The following is a 23529-nucleotide window of genomic DNA, read 5'->3' as shown; positions in this document are numbered from 1 at the left end:
TGGGTAAGGAGGAAGGAGTCCTTTGGTCCCATTGTGTTGGTTTTCAAATTAATCCATGGTTTCTTTTTATCTTTTTGTGGAAGATATTTGGGACCAAGAGCCCCAAGGAGGGGAGACGTACAAATGACAAAATGCACTCGGCTCGTGAGGTAATGGCCTGGATGAGAGCCAACAAACTGAAGCTCAGTCCACATAAGACTAAGGATGTTAGTGGGGGGTTCCTCAGACTGGCTTGGGGTTGCCTGCTCTTTACGGGGTAACATTCCCTCTGAAGAAGCAGGTATGTAGTTTGGGAATACTTCTGGATCCGCTGCCGTCCCTTGAGACTCAGGTGGCCTCTGTGTCTTGGAGCATCAGCTTTGGCTGGTGGCCTGGCTGTGCCTCTATCTGGACAGGGACAGCCTAACTTATTTTGTCTAACTGTAGTTTAGATTACTGCAACACATTCTACCTAGGGCTGCCTCTGAAGTCGGTTTGGAAGCTTCAGCTGTGCAGCATTCGGCACCCGGCTCACTCACTGGGACAAGACTGATTGGGCATAAGAACTGATCCTGGCCTGACGGCACTAACTCCACATTAGCTTATGGGCCCAATCCAAAGTGCTGGTGCTGACCTAAAATAATAATAATAAATAATAATAAATTATTTGTATCCCGCCCATCTGGCTGGGCTTCCCCAGCCACTCTGGGCGGCTTCCACAGAGACCAAAAATACACTAAAATGTCACACATTAAAAATTCCCTGAACAGGGCTGCCTTAAGATGTCTTCTGAATGTCAGGTAGTTGTTTATCTCTTTGACATCTGAAGGGAGGGCGTTCTACAGGGCGGGCGCCACTACCAAGAAGGGCTTTAAAGGTCAACACCAACACTTTGACTTGTGCTCGGAAACGTACTGGGAGCCAATGTAGGTCTTTCCAGACCAGTGTTATGTGGTCTCGGCGGCCGCCCCCAGTCACCAGTCTAGCTGCCGCATTCTGGGTTAGTTGTAGTTTCTGTGTCACCTTCAAAGGTAGCCCCATGTAGAGCGCATTGCAGTAGTCCAAGCGGGAGATAACTAGAGCATGCACCACTCTGGTGAGACAGTCCGCAGGCAGATAGGGTCTTAGCCTGCGTCCCAGGTGGAGTTGGTAGACAGCTGCCCTGGATACAGAATTGACCTGTGCCTCCATGGACAGCTGTGAGTCCAAAATGACTCCCAGGCTGCGCACCTGGTCCTTCAGGGGCACAGTTACCCCATTCAGGACCAGGGAGTCCTCCACACCAGCCCGCCCCCTGTCCCCCCAAAACAGTACTTCTGTCTTGTCAGGATTCAACCTCAATCCATTAGCCGCCATCCATCCTCCAACCGCCTCCAGGCACTCACACAGGACCTTCACCACCTTCACTGGTTCTGATTTAAAGGAGAGGTAGAGCTGGGTGTCATCTGCGTACTGATGAACACCCAGCCCAAACCCCCTGATGATCTCTTCCAGTGGCTTCATATAGATATGAAAAAGCATGGGGGAGAGGACGGAACCCTGAGGCACCCCACAAGTGAGAGCCCAGGGGTCAGAACACTCATCCCCCAACACCACTTTCTGGACACGGCCCAGGAGAAAGGAGCGGAACCACTGTATGACAGTGCCCCCAGCTCCCAGCCCCTCAAGATGCTCCAGAAGGATGTTATGGTCGAAGGTGTCAAAGGCCGCTGAGAGATCCAGCAGAACTAGGAAACAGCTCTCACCTTTGTCCCTAGCCCGCCGGAGATCATCAACCAGAGCGACCAAGGCAGTTTCAGTCCCATGATGAGGCCTGAATCATTAAATGGCTCTTGACTTCAATATTTCAAGGACCACTTTTCCCCATATAAGCCACCCCAGACCTGAGATCATCATCTGAGCCGTTCTTCATGTGCTCCCGCCATGTGAGGTCTGGAGTGTGGCAACACGAGAACAGGCCTTTTCTGTACTGGTTCCCCATTTTATGGAATGCACTTCCCAGGGAGGTTTCCCTGGTACCTTCATGATACATATTTAGGCATTAGGCAAAAACGTTCCTATTCAACCAGGCCTTGGGCTGATTAATATTCTATGTAGAGCCTTTTAATTTGTGACTGCAGGAAGAGGGGGTATTGCTTCACTGTTGGTTTTACAGTGGTACCTCAGGTTACAGATGTTACAGGTTACAGACTCCGCTAACCCAGAAATAGTACCTCGGGTTAAGAACTTTGCTTCAGGATGAGAACGGAAATCGTGTGGCAGCAGCAGGAGGCCCCATTAGCTGGCGTGGTACCTCAGGTTAAGAACAATTTCAGGTTAAGAATGGACCTCCAGAAGGAATTCAGTTCTTAACCTGAGGTACCACAGTAATTATTTATTGTATTTTTATCTTGTATTTTATTCTGTGAACTGCCCTGAGACCTTATGATGAAGGGCGGAATATAAATTTAATAAATAAATAAGAATAAGTCTGGTGCTAGAGAAGCAGTGCTTCACCTCTGAGAGAAACACCATGCACTCCTGTCTCCCCACTTACCTTTGTCTCTTGCAGGTGACAGAAGGATGCCGGCAAAACTTCCCAATCCATCTTTTCTTGGTGGTGGAGGGAAAACAGCGACTGTGGAACCAGCTCAGGTAGGGGGAAGGAGCCTTGTGGGGAAAGAGGCGGAGGAGTGGGGCAGCCAGGGCATCTCTGGGCGCAAATGAATCTCTTCCTCTTTGCTTCCGTCAAATCTGCCCTTAAGGAAGGCTGAAAATGCCATTCCATCATGTTTATCTGCCGAGAGTAATGAACAGCCACCTCACCTTAACTCTCCTCCTGAATGTCACTAGCTTTATTTATCAGTTGTTGCAGTTCTAGTTCTATGGTTATTGGTCAATGCTAAAATAGGCTTTAAATCAGCTAAGAAACTTTAGTGGTGAGAATTCGCCTGCCCAGCCCCTCCAGTTGAGGGCTCCCCCCTCTTCTCCATCTGCCCAAGCCCCCGTGCAACAGTACAATGTGTGCTAGATAATCTTTATGCTTTCTGAAAGGGAGACCTTTTCTTTCAGAGTCTAGTGTGCTTTGAGGATATAGCTGTGTATTTCACGGAGGAGGAGTGGGCATTGCTGGATCCTGACCAGAGAGCTCTGCATCAGGAAGTCATGGAGGAGAATCGTGCGATCATGGCCTCTCTCGGTAAGGCTCCCTGTTGGATCATAATATCTGTTTGAAATTCTTTACATTACCGTATTTTTTGCCCTATAGGGCGCACCTAGTTTTCAGGGGAGGAAATCAAGGAAAAAATATGATCCCCCCCCCCCCCGCAGCTCTGGGAGCAGCAGACAGGCTGCACGCAGCCTGTGCGCTACTCCAAGACCTTCTCCCTGCTTTTGCGGGAGGTGGCGGAATTCTCCCACCTCCCGCAAAAGCCCACAGGAGCCACGCGCGACTCCTGCGGGCTTTTCGACCAGGAGGGAGAAGGGACTGAAACAGCCAGTCAGTCCCTTCTTCCTCCTCGGGGAAAAGCCCCCAAGAGCGGCGCGCTCTTTAAAGGCTGCGCGGCTCCTGCAGGCTTTTCGACCCAGCTTGTGGAGCTGGCGGTGGGGGGAAGCGCTGCTTTCCCCCACTGCCAGTCTCCAAACCAGGTCGGAGAGTAGCGCGAAGGCGTTGGGCGCCTTCCCGCTGCCCCCCGATCCTCCGGGGCTGGCGATGGGGGGAAGCGCTGCTTCCCCCCCCCCCCAGTCTCCAAGAGCAGACTCTCCTGGCTTCAGCGAAAGCAACGCGACCCCGGAGCGCAAGCTTCGGAGGCTTTGCGTTGCTATGGCTGAAGCCAGGGAGCCTGCATTTGCCCCATAGGACGCACACACATTTCCCCTTCATTTTTGGAGGGGGAAAAGTGCATCCTATAGGGCGAAAAATACGGTAATCTGTGTGCCGAATCTCCCAGATTCTGATGGAGCTTAACAGCGCCACCTACAACATCTGGGATTCTAACACCCCCACAGCTCACATTGAATCAGGTGCTCTGCCTTGCGCCTGCGATTGCACATAGCGGGGCGTGCTGATGTATCATATGGGGCCACCGCAGAAGTTTGGAGGGGCCCAGACCCTTCATTGAAAATTGGGGGAAGCCTTGACCACCATGGCCCCACATAGATGGCACACCTGCCTTGAATGGAGGGCTATCTACTGTTTTGTCTGCAGACATTTTTCTCTGGTTATAGCTTTTTAAACTATGATCAGGCTGTCAGCATTTTTCTTCTTGATTCTGTTGCAATTTCATTGACCAGAAATATGACTGACATTTGAGGTGGAGCGGATTCTGTGATTGGGCCAAACAAAATCACAGGTTCTCATAAATATGTTTGTGAGCACTAGTCAACAAAGGCAGTGTACACTGTAGGAAGACTTCACACTTAATTCCCTTCCATTCTTCCACTATCAATGTTACTATCAGTATTAATTAGAATTGTTCAATCATTTGGGTCTCCCATTTCTTCCTGAGGCTCTAATCCAATTCTCTCTCCATTGTAGGTGATGAATTTGAAATGAAGAACATGGGAGACCATGACAATATCCACATACTGGAGAAGTCATATAGATATTCAGAGTCCAGAGAGAACCTGACCCAGAGCTCCCATTCCACTTTCCATCAAAGGAATTCCATTGGGAAGAAAGCATATCAGTGCTTGAAATGTGGAATAAGTTTCAGTAAGAAGGCTCATTTCACTTACCATCAAATAATTCATACAGTCAAAAAACCCTATCAGTGCTTGAAATGTGGAAAGTGCTTCAGTCATAGCTCCGATCTCACTTCCCATCAAAGAATTCATACAGGGGAGAAACCCTATCAGTGCATGGAATGCGGAAAGAGCTTCAGTCGGAAAGATCATCTCACTTCCCATCAAAGAATTCATAAAAGGGAGAAACAACACCATTGCTGGGAATGCGGAAAGAGCTTCAGTCATAGCTCCGATCTCACTTCCCATCAAAGAATTCACAAAGGCGAGAAACCCTATCAGTGCTTGGAATGCGGAAAGAGTTTCAATCGGAAAGATTATCTCACTTCCCATCAAAGAATTCACACAGGCGAGAAACCCTATCAGTGCTTGGAATGTGGAAAGAGCTTCATTCACAGGGCAAGTCTCACTCACCATCAAAAAACTCATAGTGGGGAGAAGCTATATCAGTGCTTGGAATGTGGAAAGAGCTTCATTCACAGGACAAGTCTCACTCCCCATCAAAGAATTCATACAGGGGAGAAGCCATATCAGTGTTTGGAATGTGGAAAGAGTTTCAGCTACAGAGTCAGTCTCACTTCACATCAAAGAACTCATAGTGGGGAGAAACCATATAATTGCTTGGTGTGCGGGAAGACCTTCCGTGACAGCTGCCATCTCACGTCCCATCATAGAATTCATACAGGGGAGAAACCATATCAGTGCTTGGAATGTGGAAAGAGCTTCAGGCAGAGGTCCAGTCTCACTTGCCATCAAAGAACTCATAGTGGGGAGAAACCATATCAGTGCTTGAAATGGGGAAAGGGCTTCAGCCCGAACTCCCTTTCAAAGAGCTAGCTGGGAGAATTGTAGAATCTAGTCCAGCCACTTGCATTGCAAAAATCTCAACAGAAACCCATGAAAGATGACCACCTGCTTCAGATCTTCCAAGGAAGGAGAGTCCACCACCTTTCTAGGGAGTCCTTTCTACAGCTGAACTGTTCCTACCATTAGAAAGTTCTTCCTGATGTTCAATTGGAATCAGCTTTCTTCTAACTTGAAGCTTGCTCCATCCTCCATGTGAAGATACTTGAAGATCACTATCCTGACTCCTCTAAGTCAAGAATTTTGCAGTCTAAACATCCCCAGCTCCCCCCACTGCTGCTCCTAAGTCTTGGTTTCCAGACCTTTGATCATCTTGGTCACCCTCCTCTGCTCCCATTCCACCTTGTCAACATCCTTCTCGAATGATGGTGCTCAGAACTAGACACAAGACTCCAGGTGAGGTCTGGCCAAGGCAGAATCATGTGGGACTATTACTTACACTTATTTGGATGCTATACTTTTGTTGATGCAGCCTAGCTAACAGCGACTATCTTTTTTTTTTTGCTGCTGCTGCATCGCACTGTGGACTCATGTTAAGCTTGTGTTCACAAGACCCCTAAATCCTTTTGCATCTGGTTCGTCCTGCCTAAGTGCAAAATTTCACATCTGCCCCTATTGAAATTCATTTCTCCCTTCTGAAATTCCTTTGCCTGTTTGAGATTCACTTGTCCCTATTCTTAGCCACATTAAAGGAACCGGAAGGAGCTTGGGGGCTCTTGCAAAACTGATCCGAAACCTTGGAAGATGCAGCACGTGCAGGGATCAGGCCTCCCCCCAAAATGGCAGCCGTGCTGCTTTTGAAGCACAGAGGGCGGTGACCCACAGATCTCTCAAGGGCGCCACCCTTTGTGCGGGCCCCTCCCCCAGAGGGCAGTTGTGCCAGAGAGGAAACGGAAGCGCCGTTGGCCCATTCCTGTTTATTATTTTGCCTGCCTTGCCCTGTCCCTTCTATGCTCCACACCCCTATCACTTGCGCCGCCGCCCTGCCGCCCGGATCTGCCTCTTCTCTTTGCGCCTGCTCCGGGCTGCCTCGGGGGGGTCAGCGTTCCCGCTGGGTGGCAGGGCCTGGGGCAGAGGGGCGGGGGTCTGCCGGTGGTTGCTGGCTGAGGATGCCTTGTAGATCAGGTGGAAGATGAAGGCGTTGGAGTACCTGGCAGCGAGAGGCGGCAGAGGGGGTGAATGGGAGAGCAGGGCCCTCTCGGTGGCGGCCACACATTTCTGGAATCTTGGGGTAGGACTTGCACTGCTTTGGGAGAGGATTAGGCAATTTCATGGACTGGAGGAAGAGGCTATCAACCATTATGAGCCACACTGGTCTCCTCTGCCAGAGGTTATCATAGAATTTATCACTGAGTTGGAGGGGACTCTGAAGATCACCCAGTCCAACCCCCTGCAATGCAGGAATACGCAGCTGCCCCTTGCGGAAATTGAACCGGCAACCCTTGGCGTTATCAGCCCTACGCTCTTAAAGAATGAGCTATCCAGTTTTGTTGGGAACTGTAGGAAAGCAGAGAGCTGTTGTGCTCGGATTCCGCTTGTGGGCTTCTTCCCTTTGGGGCGCCTTCTTGGCCGCTATGGGGCAAAATGCTGGGCAGGGCGGGTCCCCTGGGGCCTGAGGCAACCGTCCTCATGGGACCTCCCAGGCACAGAGGCAGTCTATCTGGCTTCCTCGGTTCCTGAGGGTAGTTGGCCACTGCGAGGACAGGCTGGGCTGGCCCAGGTGGGGCCCCTTGGGCCTGATCCTGACGTTCTTCCTCCCCCTTGAAATCTGTGTGGCTTGAGCCAGCATGATGACTTGTTAATACTAATATAAATTAGCACTAAGCATAAAAAAGCTTCAAAGGCCTCCTTATCCGGAACTGCGTGTCTTTCTTGGGTTACAGCTCAGTCAGAAACCAGGCAACTCTCAATCTCAGGGTCAGGGGTTTGAGTCCCACGTTGGGAAAAGATTCCTACATTGCAGGGGTTGGACTAGATGATCCTCACGGCCCCTTCCAACTCTACGGTTCCAGGATTCTGTGAGTCTAGGAATCCGTGCTGTTCATGTTAAAAGGTACTGTTGGATGGGGGATTTCTAGTCTGCTACCCTAGAGGTCCGGGGAACTTTCAATGAATGGATGGATGTCGGCAAAGGGTGCAAATTTAGGGGAGTTGCAGAACCAGAGGGTGCAGTTCCTGGAAAGGAGGAGAAAGAACCATAGTTGGAAGGGTCCCCCAAGGGTCATCTAGCCCAACCCCAGCATTGCTGGAGGTGGGGGGAGTGCCATAAAGATGGAGGCAGAAAGACAAAGGTGGTTGGGAAGCTTTCCCCATGGTGGACAAAAACTGACCAGGCCAGGAGTCAGCAGGACATTGGTCAGAGGTCAAGAGGTCGCCCCTTTCAATCGCTTTATGGACTGGGGTCAGGGACATCCAAAATTACCTTCTGGGGCGGGGGGGAGGTCAGAAGTGAGCGGCTTTGCCAGAACCACAGCTGGGGTACCCACCAGGGCATGGCGTTGTCGATTCCGGCCTGGCGGAAAGGCGACCGGAAAGGGTTGATCTGGGCAGGGCTGGCGCTGCCCCCCGTCGCCATGGAGACGGCGGCCTCATCCACGGCACAGCTGTACTCGCTGCATTCGGTGAAGTAGGCCGGCACCCGAAGGGACTGCAAGGTGGAAGAAGAAGAAGAAGAGTTTGGATTTGATATCCCGCTTTATCACTACCCGAAGGAGTCTCAAAGCGGCTAGCATTCTCCTTTCCCTTCCTCCCCCACAACAAACACTCTGTGAGGTGAGTGGGGCTGAGAGACTTCAGAGAAGTGTGACTAGACCAAGGTCACCCAGCAGCTGCATGTGGAGGAGCGGAGAAGCAAACCCGTCTCACCAGATTACGAGTCCACCCCTCTTCACCACTACACAACCACTGGAGAGAGGGAGGAAGAGAGAAGTGAGGGGACAAGGACCTGGCAGCTCCATCACTCAAGAGGGGTGTCTCCCTTGCCTGTATAATGGCCTGTACTTCATGCATTTATGTACTTGCTGCATTTACAGCCTGGCTCTCCCTCCAAGGGGCTGAGGGTGGCATGGTTCTCCTGCCCTGTGAGGTCGGCTAGGCTAACAGGTGGCGCCTCAAGGTCACACGCAGGGAGCTTCATGGGGGGATTTGAACACTGGTTTCTGCCAGCAGTCTAACCAGTACACCCTACTGCCTCTGCCATGGCTTCTGCTGCCCCAGGAGCTATTTTGTGCAGAGCTGTTATGTCCCAGAAACCATGAAGGTTCCATGCTGAGACCAGGAACTGTCAAACTTCAGTTTTGAAAAGGAATAGGTTGTTTTTGTACGTGTGCCTTCCGTTTCCCAAAAAACTCTGCAGTTCTGCTGATAAACAGCCAGAGCTGACCATTTACTACTCTTTTCTCTGAATCCTCTAAATTCAGCTGCATTCCTAATTTGGAGTTCTGCAAGATTTTCAATGCCTACATTTCTAGAATCAAAATTCAGCCTGGAAGACAAATGCCTGTGAATTGCCGCCAACCCCGGGGCAGTTATTTCACCAGCTCTGAGGCAGTTACGTGGTGTCAGTTGGTCACAGCATCATAGCAAAGGCCTGATCACAACTGGAGAATTGGGCACGGGAGACGCCATCACTTCAGAAGCAGAGCAAAGGCATGTCTGACGTCACAACGCTGTACGCTGGGCCAAAGTACTGTATCCAATGGCCGTGATGTCAAGAGATGATGTCACAGTGATGTCATTCCACAGGATGGAGGGAGGAGTATTGAGGGGGTGACTCCTTTTCTAAGTACTGCGTGATGAGTGGGCTCGGCTTACCTGAAGTCGTGGCAGAGAACTCCGCCAAGTCTCCTTGAGGGCAAATCCAGAGTTGAACCCTGGACAAAAGGGGTGTGTTAACATGGGGAACTCTCTGCATCAGATAGAGACAGCCTCCTCTCCCCATTCTTCAGCTGGATTCTTTCTTACCCCCACCCCCGCCATTGCCTCATTCTCTGGCCAAGCAGCCCAACCCATCCCTGCACCCCCTCCCCACTTTCCCGTCCTCTCCTGGCCCCTTCCCCCTTTATTCTCACCAATGACCAGGTCCGGTTTGGGCGCCTGCAGGAGGTGGTAGGGGCGGGCACTGAACCCAAACTGCAGTTCACGCCGCCCCCCTTTGCATCGGGGGGCCAGGCCAGGCCAGACAGAGACACCTTGCTCCTCCTGGAAGGGGGGGGAGAGAAGGAGGGGATTCACAAAGTGCTTCTGTCAGATCGAGGGAGCCCCTAATTCAGTGCAGAGTTAACCTCTGGAACTCCCTCCCACAGGAGGCAGCGTTGGCCCCCAACTGGGGTGGTTTTCCATGAGGATGAGGCAAATCCATGAAGGAGAAGAGGGCTATCAATGGGCTCTGCTCTGCCTCCACGGTCAGAGATAGCAGTGCTTCTGAATGCCACATGCTGGAAACCACAGGAAGGGAAAATCCTGGTTGTGGGTTTGCCATGGGCAACCCAGCCGTTATTGTTGCTGTTACAGGTGGCAATTGGTCACCCGCTATGAGAGCAGGATGTTGGACTAGCTGGGGCCCCTTTGGCTTGATCCAGTGGCCAGGTTTTTCTGAGCTTCTTAAGTGAACCCCAGCTCTGCTTCCCATAAAAAGTGGGAAAGAAAACCCAGCAGAGGCAACAGATGGATGCTAAGAACAACCAGGAGGAAGTGAATAGAGAGAAGTTTCCTGCCCTCTCCGGTGCCACGAGAATCCGTGGACACCCAATGAAGCTGAATGTTGGAAGATTTAGGTAACATTAAAGAAGGACCTTATTTAATGGAGCTTTTAATACAGGATGGCAAATATGACGCCTACAGTAGCTACTTTAAATGAATTCAAATCTCCAGGGCCTGATGAGTTGCATTTAAGGGTAATAAAGGAGTTTGAGGGTGTAATTTCAGAGCCTTTGTCTATGTTCTTGGAGAACAGGTGAGGTTCCTACAGACTGGAGGAGGGCAAATGTTGTCCCCATCTTCAAAAGGGGGGGGGGGATAAGTCCCAGGTAACTACCAACCGGTGAACTTGACATAGAACAGATAATTCAACAGTCTGTGAACACTTAGAAAACAATGCTGTGATTACTGAGACCCAGCATGGATTTCTCAAAAACAAGTCAGGCCTCATTGTGAGAAGTGAAGTTACAGGGAACCAGGCAGAGGGCCTTCTCGGTAGTGGCACCTGCCCACCAGATGTCAAAGGAAAAAACAACTACCAGACTTTTAGAAGATGTCTGAAGGCAGCCCTGTTTAGGGAAGCTTTTAATGTTGGAATAGGTTATTGTATTTTAATATTTTGTTGGAAGCCGCCCAGAGTGGGCAGGGTATAAATAAATAAAATTATTGTTGTTGTTGTTGTTGTTGTTGTTGTTGTTGTTGTTATCATTGTTATTATTGTATTTATTTATTTATTTATTTATTTTTAATGGAGTTACAAGCCTGGTTGATCAGGGGAATACTGTGGGGTTGTTTCATGACAGATCATCACATAAAATAAACTACTACACCTAAGATTTGGATTAAAATTGCTGTAATGGATTATCTCACGTGTCCAAAGTCCCTGGTGTGAATAAAAAATTTATCTGCCTTACCGTTTTTGATTTGTGTGACTCAAATATGGACTACCAGACCTAAAAAATTTACGCAATGTGGTCTAAAGTTACTTTGGGAGGGGATCAGGGTCCCTGAAGCTGAAGCCTCATTGGTTGCTTAGTAGATCTGCCCCTGGTGGCCCTCCCCCCCCCTCCGCAGAGGCAGACTCACATCCCTCTGAAGGAGAAACTGCTGGCCGTCCAATTGGGGGGGCAGGGCGTCCCCCACAAACAGAAGCTCCAGAGAGACATGGGGCAGCAGCACCGACAACTCCTGCAGGGGGGAAGGGGGGTCAGAAATGAGAAAATGGATGAATGTTAGCAAACTTCCTGTACTTCCTGTTACATATAATTGGTTTAATTCACACTGAAATACGATACGATATATGATATACGATATCTTTATTGTCATTGTCCCATGCAGAATGGGAATGTCTCTGGATTTTCCATGAAGCTTTAGAAAAGCAGGAAGAGCTCTCTGAGCTTTTTGCTGGCTGATTGTTCTTTACTCTAAACCAGTGATGGCCAAACTTGCAGAAAGTCTATGAGAGGTTTCCAATATTTAGTAAATGTTGGCAATGATTTTTCTCAAATTAAACATGTCAATTTTGCCCTCTCGGCTAAGTCCAATTATTTTAATAACCGTTCCTCCAGTGTTGGCAACGGCGAGTCTTTCCACCTTTGTGCATATTAAAAGTCTTGATGCTGTAATCATATATTAGAACAAAGATGCATGATCTTTTTTCCAATTGTGTATCCGTAAGTTTCAATAAGAAATAGATAGAAAGGAATTCCTGCCCAGAGAACCCTTGGGCTACAGAACCAGTGGTACCAGTTTGCCCAGCTCTCCCTCAACCCTCCCCTCCCTCACACCCAATTGCGCCTCTGCCCCGCTGGGGAGACCCGTCACGTACCCAGAAGACCATCAGAACCCCAAATTCTTTGCCTGCCTCTACCACGTGGATCTTGAGAGACTGCTTGTTCAGGATGTTCAGCTCGGGAACTGGAGGGAGAAGAAAAGGAGGGGGGAGACCAGGAGTCACAAAGGACCTTTGGAAAGCTTTGTTGACTTGAAGAACATCAGGAGAACCTGCTTCATAAGGCCTGTGGCCCATCTGGCCCATTACCCTCCTCTCACAGGGACTCAATAGGGCCCATTATGGGAAGACCACAAGCAGGATCTGAACTCAAGAGCAGCTCCCGCTTCCTGAGGTTTCTAGCAACTGGGATTCAGAAGCATCGCTGCCTCTGACCTTGTAGGCAGGGCAGAGCCATCCTGGCTAGGAGCCACCAACAACCCTCTCTTCCTTCATGAATTTGTCCCGTCCTCTTTTACAGCCATCCCTGCCTCCCATCCCTGTGGGAGGGAGTTCCACAGGTTAACTCTGAGCTGCACAAAGAAGGTTAGGCTAAGAGAGGCAGTGGCTGGCCCCCAAGGCCACCCAGTGAGCTTCATGGCCAGGTGGGGGTTTTGGAGGGGAGGATAAGTATTCCGAAAGAAACTATGGTTTACTGCCCAAAATTAATGCTACTGAATATTTTCGATGATGTCGATGTTGGTATAAAGTCAAAAGAGTTGGCCTTATCTACGATCTTGGCAGAACAAATAGCAATTGCAAGTCAATGGGGAACAGTGTCCGAATCTTACAGCTTAGTCGCCGGAACAGAGGTACTATGGAGAGAATCACACATAATTTGGTATATCGATGAGGACTAGAACTGGCAGACACCTTTTGTATGACCTGGAATTCCCTTTACAGCATATATAACAGAACCGCCCTTTTCAAGGCAAGCCTGGAAGACCTGGAACCAGACCTGATAATGCCGATAATTCTCTTTACTTGTTCCTTTGACTCCTGTGCGGCTGCACTTATTCCATGCACCCATTTTACAGCTTTACTTTTCGTCTTTTAATTCCCGCCTCTTCTTACACCCGTTCTCTCTCTGTTTCATGTATGTTACAAACCCTGCAGGGAGGCTGGGGGCCTACCCCCCCCCCGATACTCACAGTGCTGAGGGGCCAGCTGGGTGATGATGTAGTAGGCAGTGAGGGGGTAGCTGAGGAGGACGGCCAGAGGGGCTCCGAGGGGCAGCCCCCGCCACTGGTAATACTCCTTCCAGGACCCTGTGGGAAGGGGGGGCAGTAGCGAGTCAGAGAAGTGGGCCCGTCCCCTTTCCCCAGATAGTAGGATGGCTATTAATCAGATTTAGCCATCGCTTTTTTGTCAGGGCGATTCAAAGCAACTTGCATTATTTTAAGCAAAAAACAGGCACATATGGATGTTAAGACAGGCATATAAATCTAAAAGACAATCTTCTTCTTTTAGAAAACCTAGATTCAATCATTTCACCCAGGCAAAAAGGCCATTGACGATTAAAAGCTGAAGGCCCAATCTGAAAGGATTCCCCCCCCACAAACACACACCCCAGTGCCTATAGATGTGTAATTACGGCACCTGGCAAGCCTCCCTGGAGAAAGCTTGCTGCAAGTGGGGAGCCACCATTGAAAAGGCCTTGTGTACATCAGTTGCAAGATGCAAGCTCTGACTCCCCCCCCTCCCGACCTCCTGTCTCACCAAAGAATGTCCGGGGCATGGGAGGCTCTGGGGGGGCTGGCGGAAGAGCCGTCCCTCCTTCCGGCCGTAGCGCCTCAAAGGGGTTCCCTAGGGGGGTGAGAAAAAGGCTGGTCAGGGAGGGGAATGTCAAGGTTGTAGGGCAATGGAGCTGCCCCAGCCTTAGGCAGAGGGAGCCGGGAGATGGCAGAGAAGAGGTGGGGGCAGTAGTGGCACCCCCCCCCCCAATCATTTGCCTCTGTTCGAGAGAACTGTGGGTGCCATACAGCTGGTTGTGCACCCCACAAGCATGTGGAATCCCCTCAGCCCCACTCCAGGGGGACAGGAGCTGCTGCCCCATTGCCCCGCAGAAGTGAGTTTCGACTGCCAGTCCAGGCAGCTTCTGTGCAAGGAATTGGGGGGGGGAGGAGGACAAGGAGAGGTGCCATCTTCTCCTCTGCCCCAGACGGCCCAGACATCTTGGACTGATCCTGAAGAGCCATTGGCCCATCTAGTTCAGCCTCCAGTTCTTGCAGTGGATAAATACCCCCTATGAATCTAGGAACACAGATAGACTGCTTCTGGGCATGGAAGCTCCACAGGGCCAAAAGAAGCACCCTGCTGGATCAGGCCAATGGCCCACCTAGTGCAATGGGGAAACCACAAGCAGGATCCAAGCACAAGAGCCGCTCTCCCTTCCTGCGGTTTCCAGCAGCAGGCATCTGGAAGCAAGACTGCCTCCGGTGGGAGGGAGTCCCACAGTTTCACTCGCAAGGATTTCACCCAGCTGCTTCGATGCCCCCCAGTCCTGCTGTGAAGGAGGTGGGGTAGAGACTCCTGGCCCCCCTTCTGTCCACCCCACCTGGACTCCGTGGGTCTGCACCACACACACACACACGCCTGCCCAACAGGCCCACTGCCCCCTCACCGCTTTGCAGGAAGGGCACAGGCTTCTCGGGACCCCCCTGGAGCCCCACGCCGTAGTCGGGCGCCCTGACCAGCATGCTCTCTCCGGCCCAGTAGCCGCGGGTCAGACCCCTGGCAGAGAGGAAGCCCTCTTTGTTGAAGTTCTCGCTGGTCACCTCTGCAAGGGAAACAAGCGGGGAAGATGAGGTGGGGGGCTCAGCCTCTCAGGACCCCAGACTCTGCCTCCCCCCCAGCGCCTGACCCCCCGACCCCAGGCTGTGCCATGAGGAGCCCCTCGCCCCAGCTGCCCACCTGCTGCGAAGGTGAAAGGAAGGTTGGCCAGCTCCCGGGTGCGACTCATGTACCCAGCCATGCGCTGGCACCAGAACTGGTGCCCGATGTCCTCAGGGCTGCGGTTCCAGTCCAGCTTGCGGCAGCGCTCAGAGCAGTACAGGACGGCCCTGCAGTGCTGGCTGTGGGGACAGAGAGGGGCTGCTCAGGCCGGGAAGGGGCTGGGGGAGCAGAGAGAGAGAGTCGGAAGGGACGCCCGAGGGTCATGCAGACCAACCCCCGTGGGGGGGATGCAGGAGAGGATATATTGTCTGATTATAGCCTTTCCAACTTGTGTTAACAAGTTCCACAATTTAGCAGAGTAACATTCCCCTTTTTAAACTCACGGCGGATGCATTTGCTCAGGCTCGCTAAAGCCTCTGTAATAACTGCTCTGGACTTCCGGGGTGGCGCCATCGGCAATGGCGGACTCCCTCTGAACTGGAGGGACCAGCTCCACATGAAACGGGTCTTTTCCGCTGCGGCGAAGCGGGGACCCTTCTGGAAATCACAGGCGGATGAAGCCTGTGACCGTGGGACTCGGCGGGCACCCTTAGCGCGCCCCCAACCCGCAAAGGAACCCACTAACGGGCTCCGAAGCGAAGAGGGGGAAGTGGCGCAGTGCTGTGAGTCAATTGCTTTTTCTGCGGAGCGAAGCCGCATAGCCATTGCCGGAGAGCGCTGCCTTTTTCCTGGGACAATTTGGCATCTAAAATAACCACCCGTGAGTACTGGAACATTGAACATTTGGACTTTAAATAAGAACTGGCGAAATAGAAAGGAATTTGGACTTAAAAATTTACTTTAATTTGGTACTGAAACGGTAAGGTCTAAACAGGAAGTCAGCCTTCCGTTTCCTTGTAGCCAGAATAAAGCAAAGACAACATAAACTAGAGCTTTAAAAATCACTTTCAAAAGATTGGTTTTCATCATTTAAAATCGCTGAACCCCCCTTCGACAGCAGGAGAAGAATGGGGATCTTTTTTGGGCTGTTTAAACCTGCAGAAGTGAGTTTAAAGCAAAGTAATTTTCCACCGCCCTGATCCTGGAGCGGGGTGTCAGAATTGACGTTTGAAGCTCATTGACCACAAACAAATGTTTTTGACAGATAGTTAAAAGAAGAGAAACATAGTGATTCCATTGTTTCCTTTCGCACTTTAAAATGAACAAATATGGACAAAATACCTTAAAAAAGAAACTTTGTTGCTATTGTTTTTAAAAGAAAGAGCAATCAGAAGATTTCCCCCTAGAGGGGGACTGTGAAATTGTAACTAATTCCTGGGAGCTTGCAGCTGCCACAGATTACAACCGTGGGAAAGGATTTGTGACCTTGCAGGACAATGTCTTCAGAAGCACTGTTGGGTGCTCTCTGCAAAATAAATGCCCTATTGGATCAGTTAAGCCAGAAGACGGATTTGATGACTAATGCGGCTAGAACCTTTGAACAGGTAGCGGGAAATTATATGGAGCCCACCCAGGAGCTAAAACAGGAGTGTGCCAGGACAGAACAGCTGAGAGAAGAGGATGTTGCTGAATCTTGGGCGCCAGAGACGGAGGGAGCTGCGGCCCAGCAGGAACATAAATTTTTGGATTTGACAAATGAACTTGGAAAAAACCAGACTTGGAAAGATAAAGTTTGGTTTGGAAATGGGGGGTTGGACAGACCCTCCTATACAGGGAGATTTGGACTTTTCGAGTCTGGCAATGGGCCGTCAGATGTTTGGAGCTGTCGGGGCTCTCAATTTTGGAGGGAATCTGAAACATATTTTTAAATACCACATGGAGTCTAGTCTGGACTATGGAAAAGGGGCTGATTTGTTGAAAAGGGTCAAAAACACTATCAAGCTGGAGTTCCCACGAATGAAAGGAAAATATGAAGAAGAGCTGCGGAAGGGACATGGAAGAGACTTGAGGGCTTCGGATATAAGATTACCAGGTTAATGTGTTAGATTAACAAGATAAAAAGGACTGACAAAACCCGGGACCAGGAGGAAGGGACGCTGGATGAAGATTGGATTGTTCATTTCTTTTTTTCCCTACCATTAGGATTGTTCTATAAAATTGATGAATGCTAGAAAAATGTTGAAATGAAATTACTTGGCTCTTGTAAAAATGTCTAAAGAATTTGGTAAGAATGTTATGGCTAGGAGAAGTTGGTAAAAATAAGATTTAAGTTTTAAACTTTAAGGTTTTCTATAAGCTAAGATGAAAATAGATTAAGGTAATGTAATGACAGAATACTATGAATTATGGAAAGGATTTGCTGTGATTATTATTAATCAGGATACAAGAAAAGGGAGGAGGAGGAGGTCAAAGAAAGAAGGTATTGAAAGTGGAGAATTTGAGAATGATGGTTTTATCTTTTCTTTTTCTTTTTCTGTCTTGTTTTTGTGTGTGTGTGTGTAATTTTTTTAAAAAAATTTTTTCCAATAAATATCATTTAAAATATATATATATATAATAACTGCTCTGGTATTTTCCCCTTATTCCCTCATAAAAGATAAGACATGACACAGTCTTCTATAAAAGTATAAAAAGGTTTACTCACACACCATTCTGTTCACAATCGGATCCCAGGAGGCAGACTTAGCTTAGAAAAGTAACACACACCTGGAAACTATCTCATAAGAAGACAGTCCCTTTGTCCTCTCTTGGAAGCCAAGAGGGCATCTTTGGCTAAGCTTCTTCAATGCATGTAGTCAAAGAGAGAGAGATGGCTGCCCTGCCCTCTGTTTTTGTCGTTACCTGCACAGGTGAGGCCACACCCACCTCTAGTCACATGCAGAGGAAATCTGTCCCAGCCCAGAAGGAAACAGGAAGTTTACCTGCTGGCTGGACAAACACTCCTCCCCATGTGTAAACATGTTCACTCTAGGAATGTTGTACTTGACTGCTCTTGTGTTTCACATCCCACACCCCGGCCATGCTGGAATTCCAGCAAAGGGCAACCCGGTACCAACTTCTGCAACGCACCCGCTGGGCTCCCACTGCTTTGCAAAGGTGTGGCAGAGCAAGAGTTGGGGTTTTGTACAAGCGTCTTTGGTGTGTGCCGACGGGCGTGCCTGGGTGGAAAGCGGGGGTGGGGAGGGAACCTTCTCTGGGGTGCTGCTCACCACGCCGTGACTTGTCCCTCGAAGCTGTACCTCTTGCAGACGTGGCAGGCCCGCACACGGGTGGTGGGGAACGTGAAGGCCGGCTTGGGGCCCCAGCCGCGCATCGGGCCCTTGCTCATCTTCACCCCCAGCCTCGAGAGCAGCGGCTCCAGGGACCTAGACAGGAGGACACCGGCTGGATCAGGCCCAAGGGGGACCAGCGCCCAGTGGCCAAATGCCCCATGGGAACCAGGGCCTGGAGGTTCCACAAGAGCACCTCTTCTCCCAGATGCCCCCATTGGAAGCCTGGGGGCAGGAGGACCTGTGGGCAACAGCAGCAGAACTGGCTGCCCTTCCCCAGCTATGGGTCACCCCCTTCCCTCTCCGGGGTGGATCTGGCTAACTCTAGCTGGCCCAGGTGCCTCAAGGAAGTTCCAAGGCAGGGCGAAGCGCAGGTAGCCCCATGTTTGCAGGCTATTTGGGCCTTGGAGGTACCCTGCCCCTGAACATGGGGTCTCTGTTGTCAGCTCCTCTCTTGCTGCTTCTTTTAAAAAGGGTGGGGGCAAATGTATTGCACAACCTCTTTTAAAATGTGCTTATTCTTCTCTTTGTGCCCCCCCCCCCCGCCCTGCCACCAAAGGAGGAGCCCCTCGGAAGCTGCGTCATGCGCTGCAACCAAGTGGCGCAGCCTCTCACTTGTGCAAGGCCGCGTCTCCCACGGTGAGCAGCTTGGGCCTGCGTGGCTCCCCTGCGCCCAGAGGGCAGATCATGCTGTGGCACAGGAGGGCGACGGCGCGCGGCTCCAGGGGCTGCTCGGCCCCAGTGGCCCCTGCACAGGACCCCCCCAGCTGGAAGTCAAAGCCCAAGATGCTGCCGTGCTCGTCCGTCACCAGCAGGAGGTGGTCCACGCGCCAGAGCGGCTGGCCTGCAGGAGAACGAAAGGATTATAATCATTATAAGAATCATTATAATTTATACCCCACCCATGTGGCTGAGGTTCCCCAGCCACTCTGGGCTGCTCCCAACAGAATATTTAAAAAAAGAATAAAACACCAAACATTTTTTAAAAAAACTTCCCCAAACAGGGCTACCTTCAGATGTCTTCTAAAAGTCAGATAGTTGTTTATTTCCTTGACATCTGCTGAGAGGGTGTTCCACAGGGTGGGCACCACCACTGAGAAGGCCCTCTGCCTGGTTCTTTGCAACCTCACTTCTTGCAGGGAGGGTATTGCCAGAAGGCCCTTGGAGCTGGACCTCCGTGTGAGGAGAGCCATTGGCTGGATCCAGCCAACAACCCGCAGAGTCCAACCTCCTGTCCTCCCAGTAGCCAAATGCCCCTAAGGACCGAGGGTTCGGGATAGACTGTTCCTGGGCCTGGAGGCTCCATGGAAATGTGAGAAGAGCCCTGGATCAGGCCAGTGGCCCACCTGGTCCAACATCCTGTTCTCCCCGTTGCCTGTAGGAAACAGGCAAGCAGGATCCACCCACGAGAGCAGCTCCCCCCTCGTGTGGCTTCCGGCAACGGGCATTCAGAAGCTCTGATTCCCCCTCCCTCTGCGGAGGCAAGTGTGGGAATGTTGCGGGTGGCAGGAGAGGATATCTTGTTTGTTAATATCCTTCCTAACTTGTGCTAGCAAGTCCCTTTCCTTAGCAGAGTGAATTCCCCTTTACAGAGCACAACAGAGAGCTGCTTGCAGGCTTGTTTAAGCCTCTCATTATCACACAATTCGGTATTGAATTGTATGTTCCTGGTATGGGAAAGGTTGTGGAATGAAAGAATAAAATTTACAGCTTGTAATGCTTTGAAAGAGAATATTATGAAAATGATGTATAAATTGATATATTACACCAGTGAAATTAGCTAAAATGTCAAAACAAAAAAATTCCTTCCAGTAGCACCTTAAAGACCAACTATTACTGGCCCCAACAACATCACACATACCATCTCGGGACTGTTTAATTGCTCATCGTCTAACATTGTGTATGCCATCAAATGCCAACAGTGTCCTTCAGCTCTCTATATTGGACAAACAGGCCAAACCTTACGCCAAAGAATAAACGGACACAAATCTGACATCAAGAATCACAAGACAGAGAAACCAGTAGGAGAACACTTCAATCTCCCAGGACATTCTATACAAGATCTCAAAGTAGCTGTTTTACTACAAAGGAATTTCAGAAATAGACTGGAAAGAGAAGCTGCTGAATTACAACTCATTACCAAACTTAAAACCATGGAGAGACCTGGCCTGAACAAAGACATTGGATTCTTATCTCATTATACATGACAAAGCCATTTCTCACCTTCTCACCCCTTGCTTTTTCCTGTAAGACCTATTGCAGTCGTTAAGAGTCGTCAACAGGCTCACCTCAGCTATCTGCCAATCACCCATTCCCACCACCCTTCTGAGTAATACCCCTCCCCACCTTCTCACTATATAGAAGGGTCTGGCAACTTCTGTTTCAGTGTATCTGAAGAAGTGTGCTTGCACACGAAAGCTCATACCAAGAACTAACTTAGTTGGTCTTTAAGGTGCTACTGGAAGGAATTTTTTTGTTTTGACTATGGCAGACCAACACGGCTACCTATCTGTAGCTAAAATGTATAAGACAAATAATAAATGTTGGAAATGTAAAGAAAAAGAAGGAACATTTTATCACATGTGGTAGGAATGTAAGAAAGTTAAGAACTTCTGGGAAATGATATATAATGAGATGAAAAAGATGTTGAAATATACATTCTTTAAAAAACCAGAAGCATTTTTACTTGGTATTATAGGCCAAGACATTAATAGACAAGATGTCAAGCTGCTCTTATATGCACCAACAGCGACAAGAGTATTGTTGGCCCAGAAATGGAAACAAGAAGAAATTCCGATGAAGGAAGAATGGCAGGCGAAATTAATGGACTATGCAGAATTGGACAAAATGACAGGAAGGATTCGAAACCTCCGTTAGCTAAAAGCTGCTCCAACGATGGAGGAAGTCGAAGAGAGAGAGAGCGCTGCATGCCCTGTCCTTTTGTGTTACCTGGACAGGTAAGGTCACGCCCACCTCTAGTCACATGCAAAGGAAGGATAGCCCAGCGAGGAGGAAACAGGAAGTTTTTGACTGGCTGGACCAAACATCCCCTTGCATGTCCACTCTAGGAAAACAAGGAATGTTGTATTGACTGCTACTTAGGTATCACATCCCACACAGAGCAGAGTCCTTCGAGGATGCTGTGGCTACCTGCCCCAAGCCCTGCAACCTCCGGCGCCCCTCACCTGTCTCAGGTGTGGCCTCCTCGTCATCCTCCTCGCCGGCGCCCACGAAGGTGATGAAGCGCTCCAGGTCCCCCAGGGCCAGCGCCTCCTCGCTGTAGAAACGGCCGCCCACCTGCTGCCCCGGGTCGGCCACGGTGAAGGCCAGCGCCCGGTTGGGCAAGGCGTGCAGCACCCAGAGGGCCGGATCCGGGGGCAGTCGCCGGATGGAGCCCTCCTGGCGCTTGCGGCGCTCGCTGCCTCGCCGGCAGGCCGAGTCCAACAGGAAGCGCCGGTACCAGCTGAAGAGCAGCTCCGCAAAGTCCAGGATCTCGGCCCGGTAGCCAGTGACAAACTCCATGCCTGTGAGGAGAGCAGGGGGGCCAGGCCTCCATCAGCCATGCAGGGAAAACCCCCAAAGCCCCCCCAGGACACCGAGGGAGCCTCTGAGCATGTGCAGAGTGTGTCTCCCTCAACCCCTGACAAACTCCCATGCATCTACCTGCCTTGCAGCGGGTTGGAATGGATGGCCTTTTGGAGTCCCACCCAAATCGACAGTTCTAAGTTTCTATGAAACAGGCAATTCCTGGATGGTTGGGGGTTGGACTAGATGACCCATGAGCCCCTTCCAACTCTCAATACTATGATTCCTTGGAGATTTCTAAGGAGAGGTTAATTCCTGCAGGGTGTGTCATTTTAGGGGGTGAAACTTAATTTTTGCACTTTTCTTCAGTGAGGGGCCTTAAAAACAGTTTTGGGTGTAAGGAATTTAAATCTACTATTTTTGTGACTGGACAACATTTAGCTTGCTAGGTTTGATAAAGAAGCAAATAAACTACTCTCAGAAAACCGAAGAAAATTAATTTGAAATTGACAGGTCATATAAGATATGTATAATATATTAATATGAATACATAGTACCATATATAACTGCAAGTATCTGCCAGTCATTTCCCATGATTTCTACACAAATTTACACACATTTTATTTACCAAGCAAAACTAAATTATATTATAGTATTCTAACCAAAATATCTTGAGGCTTCCCTCCTTTTTGGAATTTGAAAGGTGAAAATCCGACAGGTTGGGCCTGCGAATACTCGAAATAAGATAAAAGTGTAATGAAATTTGGAACCCATTTATACAAAATATACTGGGGGTTTTGTGTGTGTGTATTTGGATTATAATAATATCTATATATTAGATAACTTTATATGGAATTGTAATTCTTAATTCTTGTATTGATATATTATACCTTCTGTCAGGGGTTCAGGAGCAGAGGCAAGGGCAAGGGAGGAAACAGAGAGCGAGGGAGAGGAGGCAGAAGAAAAGATGAGTGATGACGACGACCCGAGATCTCCGAGTCTTTCCAGTGAATCAGAAGATTCACAGAAAGGAGCACCAGTGGCCAGGGCAAGGGGGGAGCCTAGGGGGACACCCCAGGAAGATAGAGCCAGAGGGGACTCAGAGGGGAGCAGTTGGAAATCAGGACCAGCGTCACCGCCAGAGAGCAGGGAAGAGGAAGGGCGCCAGGGATCAAGCGCTGGCAGCTCACAACAGGGGGGAGGGCACGAGTCAGGAGTGGCCACACCTCCATCGGGGAGCGAAGAAACGGTCAGACGGAAGGTGGAAGGTTGGGCGCGCGTGCCAAGTTCAAATGCACAGGAAGGTGGCGCAGTAGGCAGCCCGGAAAGGGAGCCAGGTCCTAAAGCCCGCCGAAAGGAGGGAGAAGAGTCAGGGGGGTCAGCGTCAGAGGAATCCCGGAAGGAAGAGACCCCGGGGGGCAGAGGGACCCAGAGAAGAACAGTCAGGCGGAAAAGGTGGAGCAAGGCTAGGATATTAAGTTGGTGTACAAGGGGCGGAGACTCAGATGGAGCTTCGCCGATCTAACCATGAGACGTAGAGTTGCACGCAGCAGCTTGAGAATGGAAACTGTAACTCAATAAAGACTTTTATTTAATGATCGCTGGCTAGCGTGATCCTCTGTGAGCTAGGATCTGGAAGCAGCTCTGACACCTTCCTTTCCATGTTCTCACTTTTCATTTTTATTCTATATTGTTTATTTTCAGCGCTGTTTAAAATTATTATTATTATTATTATTAAATAAATGAAATGAAATGAAATGAAAGTGTTTCCCCCGTCTCTCTCTGTCCCCTGCTTCTCTCATCTACAAAGGGGGTCGTCTTTGGGGGGTAAAGTGGCCTCCATTCAGTGGCCTCCATTCAGGTGAG

At 49.9% G+C, this 23529-nt stretch overlaps 3 protein-coding genes across 3 annotated transcripts in view; 2 read left to right on the top strand and 1 right to left on the bottom strand.

Annotated features, from left to right (window-relative positions):
• LOC308460987 (uncharacterized protein) overlaps nt 1–23529 on the top strand; it is a 43737-nt gene that overhangs the window by 929 nt on the left and 19279 nt on the right. The window lies entirely within an intron of this gene.
• LOC308461005 (uncharacterized protein) lies at nt 119–6270 on the top strand. Its single transcript, XM_080977575.1, has 4 exons — nt 119–149; nt 2531–2613; nt 3031–3157; nt 4496–6270. Exons 2-4 carry the CDS (start codon nt 2542–2544, stop codon nt 5536–5538), a joined length of 1242 nt encoding a protein of 413 aa, XP_080833701.1. The 5' UTR covers nt 119–149; nt 2531–2541; the 3' UTR covers nt 5539–6270.
• On the bottom strand, nt 6468–21662 carry ZMYND15 (zinc finger MYND-type containing 15). The gene is made up of 13 exons (XM_080977536.1): nt 21324–21662; nt 18754–18982; nt 18079–18234; nt 14948–15108; nt 14658–14813; nt 13754–13840; nt 13186–13302; nt 12092–12180; nt 11350–11451; nt 9636–9765; nt 9379–9437; nt 8052–8212; nt 6468–6715 (listed from the first exon to the last, which is right to left on the bottom strand). The coding sequence occupies exons 1-13, from the start codon at nt 21658–21660 to the stop codon at nt 6532–6534; spliced, it is 1968 nt and encodes a 655-aa protein (XP_080833662.1). The 5' UTR covers nt 21661–21662; the 3' UTR covers nt 6468–6531.

This window comes from Podarcis pityusensis (genome assembly GCF_964106645.2).
Source record: "Podarcis pityusensis genome assembly, chromosome: 13".
Classification (NCBI taxonomy): Eukaryota; Metazoa; Chordata; class Lepidosauria; order Squamata; family Lacertidae; genus Podarcis; species Podarcis pityusensis.
Note: the sequence above shows the minus strand (reverse complement) of the source record. Positions and strands in the feature narration are given on the sequence as shown.

Coding starts and splice junctions, on each gene's coding strand:
- LOC308461005 (XM_080977575.1), top strand. CDS start 2,542: ATGCCGGCAAAACTTCCCAATCCATCTTTTCTTGGTGGTGGAGGGAAA. Junction 2,614..3,030: donor CGACTGTGGAACCAGCTCAG/GTAGGGGGAAGG, acceptor CTTTTCTTTCAG/AGTCTAGTGTGCTTTGAGGA. Junction 3,158..4,495: donor TGCGATCATGGCCTCTCTCG/GTAAGGCTCCCT, acceptor TCTCCATTGTAG/GTGATGAATTTGAAATGAAG.
- ZMYND15 (XM_080977536.1), bottom strand. CDS start 21,660: ATGGAGTTTGTCACTGGCTACCGGGCCGAGATCCTGGACTTTGCGGAG. Junction 18,983..21,323: donor GGAGGCCACACCTGAGACAG/GTGAGGGGCGCC, acceptor GTTCTCCTGCAG/GCCAGCCGCTCTGGCGCGTG. Junction 18,235..18,753: donor GGAGACGCGGCCTTGCACAA/GTGAGAGGCTGC, acceptor CCTCCTGTCTAG/GTCCCTGGAGCCGCTGCTCT.